Source organism: Candoia aspera, chromosome 3, assembly GCF_035149785.1.
Source record: "Candoia aspera isolate rCanAsp1 chromosome 3, rCanAsp1.hap2, whole genome shotgun sequence".
In the NCBI taxonomy this organism is placed as follows: Eukaryota; Metazoa; Chordata; class Lepidosauria; order Squamata; family Boidae; genus Candoia; species Candoia aspera.
Genome location: NC_086155.1, coordinates 187,592,709 through 187,602,126, shown reverse-complemented (window position 1 = coordinate 187,602,126; position 9,418 = coordinate 187,592,709). Strand labels below are relative to the sequence as shown.

Sequence of the window (9,418 nt, the reverse complement as noted above, 5' to 3'; positions counted from 1 at the left end):
ACAAGTTATAAAATAAAATGCTATAAACTTGTTCAGGCCTACTGAAAATTATTTTTAAATATAGAAGGTGTCATTTTCATCCTTAATTTTGATCTGGATTAGCTTGCAGCAGCTATATACAACCTTTTGGCATCAGTAGCTCCATCTGAATTTGAGACCATGTTCTTGGTGCTCTCAAAAAATTTCTGCTATATTAGCTGTGATTAATCATAAACAACCATTTACCAGTTCAGAAGGAAAACAAGTGAGACTGCTCCGTATTACATTCTGTAGTCCCTAAAATGTTCTCTACCTCTCCAAGTTAACTTTCTGTTTTTGTTCTGGGCACACTGCCAAGCAAAGCTGCATGTGTAGCCATTCACCATTTTATTCAAATATATCCAAGGAGGCCTGTGTGGGTCCCAAGGGCATTCTAATAAATAATGACAATACCAACTCTAGGTACTTTTGCTTTACAATACATTTTCCCATTTATTTATTTTTAATTAAAAAAAAATTAAATAAAACAATATGAGATGGGAAAGAGAACACAAAGACATGAGGCAAAATACTTTCAGAGTTTCCTCACGTACCTCTTTTATACATGGCAGCTTTTTTATCTGAAGTCACTCAAATGGAACCATTTCTGGGACTAGAACTACATTAATAGAAAGGCCTCACAAAAGAAAACAAGTGAGAATGATATATTATTTGTTACCAGCTTGCCTCTGCATTTCTAATAAGCCAGAATTCTTTAGAATTGTGATATTAAATCAGGATTGCACTCTATTAAGGTAATATATTAATTATTCAAAGATTTCAGTATTGGTGATAACCTGACATCTGATAGAGTTAATCATATTGTTGGTTATTATAGGTTAATGTTGGCCTATATTCAACATTAGACTACTATTACAGTTTTTTTCCTTCTATCCCTGCCCTGCACCCCCTAAATCTGATCTGAAGGGTTACCGAATCTTCTGGAGCAGATTTACAGCTGCTCAGAAGAGAAAAAAAACTGTTCTACTGCCAAAAGCACACCTTTTTCAGATCATATTATAGCTGATATTGTAAAGATTTCAACCTGCATAATGAGGGATATTTCATAATTTTATCAAACTATTATTTTTAATATTATTTGGTCCTTAGGGTAAACCCATGAGATGCTAGCAATCAGAGGAAGAAAAATGAAAAATAGCCTGATAAATTTATTTTTCCTATTTACAGACAACTAGAGTAGCTATCACAATGACCAGTATATTGGACCTTAGAGACTAAATAGATCATTTTAATTTTATGATTCTGCAAAACCCAGAGTGTAAAAAGATCCAGTTGCTCTTTGGAATTCCTTCATTCACTGAATATAAGTTATTCATGCTAAGAAGTACCCATCAATTATCACTTTTTCTCTTTGCCCATAAGATAACTACACAGGTTTAATGGTGCATAAGAGATAAATTGCCAATATGGATTAGGCCTTTATTATTTAAAGAAATGAAGAGGCAAAAAGTGTGTGAGAAATTCTTATATAGCAAATGTATTGTGTCTTATGTATCATCCCCGATACATGTTTCTAATTTTAGTGCAATAAATTGAGAAGTGTAGTGGGAAATTTTCATTTTTCTCCAGTTACGCGTTGATTTAAATCAAAGGAATACTGATTCCTATAATATTCCTATAATACATCTTTGTATATAACCATTTATATTTTGTAGCAAAACAATGTCATGTTACATAGTTTTGCCACATCAGGCAAATGGGCCTATCCCTGTACAACTAGTATTTTCTGTTATGAAATTTTAAACATAGTAAATGGCCATCTTGGAAATCATTTTTGGTTTTCTTTGGAACTACATTTTGACAGATGTCAAAGTATGTGCTAGCACAAGCCATACCCTTCACTCAAAAAGCAGCTAAATTGTTTCATTACAAGTGATACAATAAGGAATTAATTGAAAGCCAATGACATCTCCCCTTTCTAGTCAGCCAATTTTAAAATTCAGATTTCATGCATCTTGCTGGAAATGATTCTTATTCACAACATCTAACCCCACTTTGTTTTATCACTGAACTCTAAAAACACATAAAGAAAACAGGAGAAATTTATAAAGGGTAGCAGCAAGACACAATTTTAGTTAAGAAGGCAGATGTTCTTGTAAATGCCCTCTATTGTTAAAAAAAGATATAGCAGCCTTTTTTTTCCCAAAATGATTAGCAACTGTTGCTATGTACTAAACTGAACAATATGGCTTCCTGAGATTTTTACAGAGCTTCATAAAATCTGTTAACCTAAACCACTGTTTCTTAAAGTGTGGACCTAGGATCCCTAGGGATCCACCAAGACCCTCTCAGGAGTCCACAGAATTAAAAGTTTTTGCTAGCCTATGTTGAAAAATAATAAAATATTAAAATCCCATCAAACACTTGTGAGAAGCGGTAGCAGCAGTGAATTCATCAAGTTTAACTTTTAATACAGTAATATCAATAAATATAACCCATACAAGCAAACGCTCTTTTGAGGATCTCCATCGTTTTTAAAAGTGGGAAGGGGTCCTGAAAGAAAAAAGTTTAAGAAACACTGACCTACTTTGTCAGGGACATGCACCAAGCCCCAGTACAACAACCATGGAGCCCTTCTCTTTCATCAAAGCAACTCCTACACTTGGCAGTGAGGTTTCAATTCAGAAAACAAACTGGGCTCGTGCCTTACACATAGCAGGAGTTAGTCTTCTCCTGTGAGATCCAGGCTGAAAGAGGTAGAAATCTGTCTAGAGCAGTGTTTTTCAAAGCAGTGTTTTTCAAACTGGGCAACTTTAAGATGGGTGGACTTCCAGAATTCCCCAGCCAGCAGTATTATGCTGGCTGGGGAATTCTGGGAGCTGAAGTCCACCCATCTTAAAGTTGCGGAGCTTAAAAAAACACTGCTCTAAAGGCCCTTAAGCCAAGGCAAGGATGAGGCCTCAATTACAACACCACCACCAATAGCGAGAGATGCTGGGAGTTGTCGTTCAATCACATCTAGGATCTAAGACATGGAAGAAAAGGCGATGGAAATGAAAGACAGCTACTGCCCTCAGCTTTCTCCCACCCTTCCCAGCTCCTCCCCAAACGAAACCCGTGTTCACGGTACTCACGGGCAGCCCTCCTTCACTGGCATCCTCCAACTGTCGCCACTGGTATTTTCTCCCACCCCACCATCAAAAAGACTTTTCCGCCCTTCCCAGTTCCTCCGCATCCCACCCCCTTTCTTTTCTCGGTGACTCCGTCTCGCGGGCTACCCCACCTTCGGACGAGTACCTGTTTGAGTGAAATCCGAGCGCCCTCCCTCTGCTTCCCGACCGTCCCGTCCCAGAAGGGATGCTGCGAGACGGGCGTCCCTCCGCCGTCGACGTCAGCAGCCAATTACCCCACGCGCTCCCACCTGAGAAAGGAACCGCCGGTTACCCCGCTCGACTGCCAGAAGGCGCTTTCTCTTTAGGCACGGGATTCGATACTTGAAGCGCATGCGTGGAAAGCCCCCTCCACTTCCCCCTCCAGGCGAGGAGGGGGTGTGGTGGCGTCGGACTGTAGCTATGGCAGCACTGGGAAAGACGCCGCGCGGGGAAGAAGCCGCTCCCCCCATATTAAAATGAACGGAAGCGCGTGTAATCTTACACAATACGTGTCGATTGAGTATTTTATTGAGCTTGCGTATTCTTTCCTCCGTTTCTCCTTCCACGCAAGGCAGCTTAGCAAAGGAATGGAACATGAAACAATGGGGTATCAGCGTCCCCAGCGCATTAAATCGTTAAGCAGAACAAAACATAGCTTGGATTAAATATAAAATAACCGGAGGGGCTGTGTTTGCTTTAGTAGATCCAAGAAAGATAACCAGGTTTCACATAAGTAAAGCAAAGCAGCTGGAAAATTAGATTCCGAGTTCTTCCATCTGCTTATTGAAAAATTATGATACAGCATCAGACCCAATTTCCATAATAGGTATTCTCTATGCCAGCCTATCTCTTCACTTAGAGCAATAAGCACTGATTGTCCATCTGAAACTATTCTAAAGTGGAGTCCTTGGTGCTCTCTGACAAGGCTCAGAGAGCACCAAGGCCTCCACAGTTCAACCCTGAGCTACAAATATTTGTTTCAATTCCTATTCTAAAGTATTTAAATATTAAACCTTCTTTAAGTTAAAAACAAGGTGGGGGGGTAGGACTGTTGTATTCTATTCAACAAAACAAGTTTCTGTAGAGGTTCCCACTTTTAAAATCCTTTCTTGTCATATTTTGGCCTTCATTTTCCACAAAATTAAAGATAGCATTATATACATATATTATACTGATATATTACTTTTTCTGTACTGTGCATGTTGTTTCCCCCAAAAGATAAATACTGGGCATACAGCAATGTTATATTTGTAACCAGCCTGTGAGATAAATAAGGCTGAAAGGAAATGATTGGGCATCTATCAGTGAGCTTAATTGCTTGAAGATCTGAACCTGTTTCAATCTTGTTTGATTCAAGCCTGACACTACTTCATTCCTCCACACTGATGCTGAACCTTCCTAATCTCATTCCAAACCAAACACAGTTTAGTAACTTTAATTAGATTGTACAATTACCCTATAACCTGTAGGTTTAAATCTGTACAAATTTCACATCTAAACAAAAAGTCAACAAGACGCTTGAATAAAATTTTATTGGAAAATGGGAGAATGCTTAAACAAAATCAAAATCAAAATCAACACAGGAAGAATGGGCAGAAATTCAGATTAATTAGATGCATCTTCTGTTCTCTTCATCGGGCATCAAATACAACTACTATGACAGAGTTAAAGAAATGATTGGAAAGTATGAAAAATGGCAATTATAATAAAAGTTATGCACATAACCTTAACATAATTTGTAGTGGATAAGCACCAGAGCATTTGCCCCTTAGCTGACCTTTTGTCATATGTTCATTGTCTTGTAGTTCACAAACCATTATTTCTAACTGGAGGCCTACACATGCATTTTACATACTTACCTACAATCTTTCTCCCTATTATTCTGTTCCACTGACATACAGATAAAAATGGCAAATAATCAACAAAATAATTTTCTAAATGAGATCCAATATATGCATGCTCGTCAAGGTCCTTTGACCAAACCAATTCTGCCCATCCTGCCCAATCATCTCAAGAGGGGCTTCTCAAAGTTGCCACTCCATGAGAAGTACATAGGGCTTGGATTAGAGAGCGGCCTAATGATGGAACATGAGTCCCCTGGAGGTATAAGCAGCAACCTCCTTCCTTGTATTCCACAAAGTGGTTAAAATATTTTTATTCTATTATGCTTTTGAACCAGACTGATTGTAGAGTTCCATCTTGTATGTATCTACTGTTGTTTTAATCTGTTGTTTGTTTTCTACCCTGTTTAATACCACCCAGAATCTCAGAACTGGGGTATCTACAAGTAATCATGAATAAATAAAAGCCCAGGTCAACCTCTATTATTATTTTCAGGACACTGCAAATGAGGAAAAATTGGGTTGCTGTTTGTAAAACCTCCCTACCCACACTATTTTGGATGTACCATTATGCCTTCTCTCCTTCCCAAAGTAAACTAGTAAAGGTCTGTTTTCCTCTCTTAAATGGCTGGAAGCGTGAAGAGAAATTGATTTAAAAGTGTTATGAAAGGAAACATTAAATTGCTGGCATAAAGAGATGTATCAGAGGCTGCTTCCACTAGTCACACCTACAAGTCACCTGAGATAATGGGTGACAAAGCATTACAATGTGACCAGCCTGCTTTAAAGTTCTTCTAAATCAGATCTAATATTTGCATATCTAATAGTATAGTAGTAAACTGTATGATTCTACTTTATAGATCATTTTAAGGAGCTTTTCATACTGTCCCAATTTTACAGTATGATTTATTTCTTCTACCCGGGTAATATATGACATAAAAACAGAGACTCACATGCTTCTCTCTATATATATAGCTGAAGTTGGCAAATCACTGCATAAGCATAAAATGACATCATAGCATTAGATACTAAAAGAGATAAAAATACAACAATTAAGATGTCAAGTATAAGGATACATCTTTTTGTTCTTTTTTTATACATTATTCTGTAACCACATTCTCTGCATCTGATAGGGTCTCTTGCTTTTATCTCATTTTCTTTGTGGCATTCTGAAAATAATAATGACAATATCTTATTAAGTTAAAATGAGAAATGAAATGAAACTAAGCATTAAGACATAGCAAAACAAAACACATTTTTTAGAAAGAAGTGAATTTTGCTAACCAACTTTCTGACTAGTCTTCAGTGTTGAATATGTGTGTGTATGTGTATGTGTGTGTGTGTATATATATATATATATATATATATATATAATTAAAACTTCAATAACTTCCCCCCCCAGTAAAAATAGTCCTACTATACTATAGTAACTATAATATCTAGTTTCCTTCCTTCCTCCCTCCTTCCTCTTCTTCATAAAGCAGAAAGACAGCCCTAGTATGGAAAGAAAACTCCAGAAGATTAACTACAGTGATTTTTAGCTGTTTCCATGTGTTCTATTTAAACCTGTAGCACTCTAAGATTTATATTTTTAAAAAAAAATCAGGATTCAAGACTATAAGAAAAAAACATATAAACACACTTTTAACAAGAATCTCTTGGTTAACACCCCACCCAAACCGTATACCTTATACAGCTTATTTCCGGTGTGCTATAGCATTAATTACCTCCACAGATATATATCATAGGTTGCTGCTTTGGAGGGGGAGCATCTTCTTCTGTTTCCATATTCTGTTGTAAAAGGAAGTGAGTACGTTGAGGTTACATAATTTTAAAATAAAAAATTTCCTCCGTAAATCCTTTTCAGTCTTAGTGTTCAGCAAAATTAAAACGAAAACGAGATAACAAAAGAAAGGGGAACGTTTTTACCTAGCTAGTTAAGGTTATGTAACCAGGCCCCAGCGGGTCCTAGAAGCAAACAACAGAAATGCCACAAATTAGCCCATCCTTACCGCTCGCGGATTGATCTATGAAGTCTCACTGCGAGGGTCACAAGAAAATGTGAACTGAGGAAAAAATATCGGGAAGGGACAAAAAATTCAGACCAGACCCGTTCAAATGAAAAGGATTCTTCAAAATAAACTGCTTAAGGAGGCGTCTTCCGCTTATTGATCGTATCTCACACTCACGGCTCTGTGGCGCACGTTGATGACGTAATCAAGTTAAAAAAAGTCTGTCGCCCTTGTTGGAAGGAGGTGCAGAGATTCAATGTCAGAGGTTTTCAATTACATAAATTGAGTTATTGTGAATGTAATTGTATAACGTTTTATGAATATACATATATTACTAGTTTGGTTTAGTAAACGAGAGCGGGGGGAGATTTCTTTCTCTTTTCAATATACAATGAAATAAAAATGTTTTAAAAGGTCATGAAAGAACTTATGGGAGCTTGAAGATCCAGAATATATTTAGAACAAGTTCTAATATCAACACCTATTTCTGGACTTTATAGCTTTTGTTATAGTCACAGGCTGGTTGCAAGAAAAATGATCTGAAGATCTGCAAAATGCATCTCCTCACTGCTAAATAAAAAATAAAGAAATCTAGTATTATGGGCAAGGTCTCACCCAATCAAAGCCTTAGCAGAAGAACCACTAAACTCAATGGGACAAGTTCATGAGCTTGAATGCACCTATTCCAAGCTACTGTGACTAAGTCCACACATTAGAAACCATGCTTTCTTTATCCAAAGTTTATTGAAAAATCAGTTGGCAATTGTTTACAAGGCACAACGACTAGGTTCACATAATATACTTATCCAAAACCAAACAAATCATGTAACATGTGTAAGTTGTGTCTGCATGTAATCCACTGTTTTAAGGAAAATCCATTCTATTTCATATCAATTAATATATACTTCTCCTTAATGCTATATATAGATATCTATATCTATTCCTATATATCTATATCTATATATCTTAGAGCCAGTTTGGTCTAGCAGTTAAGGCAACAGGCTAGAAACCAGGAGACTGGGTGCTACTCCTGCCTTAGGCATGAAAGCTGACTGGGTGACTTTGGGCCAGTCACTCTCTCTCAGCCCAACTCACCTCACAGGGTTGTTGTTGTGGGGAAAATAGGAGGAAGAAGGAGTATTTGGTATGTTCCCCACTGTGAGTTATTTTTAAAAATAATAAAGGCGGGATAGAAAATAAAATATACAAGCTCTGCAGAATACAAGAAACATCTTTAGTAAACATATGTAAAGCTGGGCTTCACAATCCCTAAATCAACCTACCATTCAGAGTAATAAGCATTCTACACATAGAGGTAGGTGTTCATAATGGCTGTAATCACATGACCTACTGAACTATAGGCAACCACATTTTAGCCTAGCATGTTGGCAAACATAGCCTTGTTCATGTATGGTTCAATAGGTCCTGGCCAGAAAAGTGGGTGAATAAACCATGAGTCAATGGACTACAGTTCAGCATGTGCTGCACATGCCAATATCCACCTTGAAATGCTCAAGCACTTCACAGACCTTGTCTTACAACTAGTTTGTAAAATTGGTCAATATAGTATTTATTCCCAGCTCTAAACAAGGAGAATGGGGACAGTAAGGGGCTTACCTAAAATGCCTTAAATAAATAGCTGTGACAAGATGTGTCATTCTTATATCAATTTAACATTGCAAAGGGTGAACTTTTTAATACAGAGTGAAGTGGGAATTCCAATCGACTTCACTGTGAATTGTGAAGGCGGGGAGCAGGTACTCCGCATCAATACTGAATGTAAACAGATTTTATACACCGTGTGAAAAGAACAGAAAACATCCTAAAGGCAGTGGCTAAAAAATGCACACAGCGAAGCCCGGAGCAGAAGTATGGTAGACTGATGGAGAATCAGGAGAGGGATGAAACCCGTCCAAAGACAGACAGCCTTCCTGCTGGTTTAACCGCCCTTCGCAAAAAGTCCCCCACAGCAGCTGCCTTGCTTGGCCCAGCCGGCTCAATTAGCCTCGGACAGCTGCAGGGTCGAGCCCGCTCTTATTTCTCCCGTTCGCGGAGCCGCGACGCTCGTGCGCTTGGGGTCATCCCAGCCTCCCTCCTAGGAGCCAGCGGGGCGGGGGAGCTACAACAGTTAGGAAAGGCGGGTAGTTCAAACCGGAGCGAGGGAAACCTCAGCTGGCGCACGCGGGCAGCCGGCGGCTCCTTCCTCAGCGGCCCCAGGCGGAGGCAGAGCCAGCCGACCGGGCTTTGCTGCCAGCGCGCTTCTGTGGATTCCCGGGGCGGCGCTCGCGTAGTTCCCCGTCTCTCCAGCTCCCCGTTCATCACCGTCCTCCCCTCCGCTCCAAGTGCGGTCCCCGCCCGCCCTGACCGGAGGGAGATTGGGGAGCGCTCTCGCGCCTCCCTCCCGGGAACTGAACCCCGAGCCAGTTTCCGTCCC

At 39.1% G+C, this 9,418-nt stretch overlaps 1 protein-coding gene across 1 annotated transcript; it reads right to left on the bottom strand.

Annotated features, from left to right (window-relative positions):
* Nucleotides 1-4,647: 4,647 nt before the first annotated feature.
* POLR2K (RNA polymerase II, I and III subunit K) lies at nt 4,648-7,177 on the bottom strand. Its single transcript, XM_063300262.1, has 4 exons — nt 6,985-7,177; nt 6,700-6,763; nt 6,049-6,141; nt 4,648-4,785 (listed from the first exon to the last, which is right to left on the bottom strand). The coding sequence occupies exons 2-4, from the start codon at nt 6,758-6,760 to the stop codon at nt 4,763-4,765; spliced, it is 177 nt and encodes a 58-aa protein (XP_063156332.1). The 5' UTR covers nt 6,761-6,763; nt 6,985-7,177; the 3' UTR covers nt 4,648-4,762.
* Nucleotides 7,178-9,418: the final 2,241 nt, after the last annotated feature.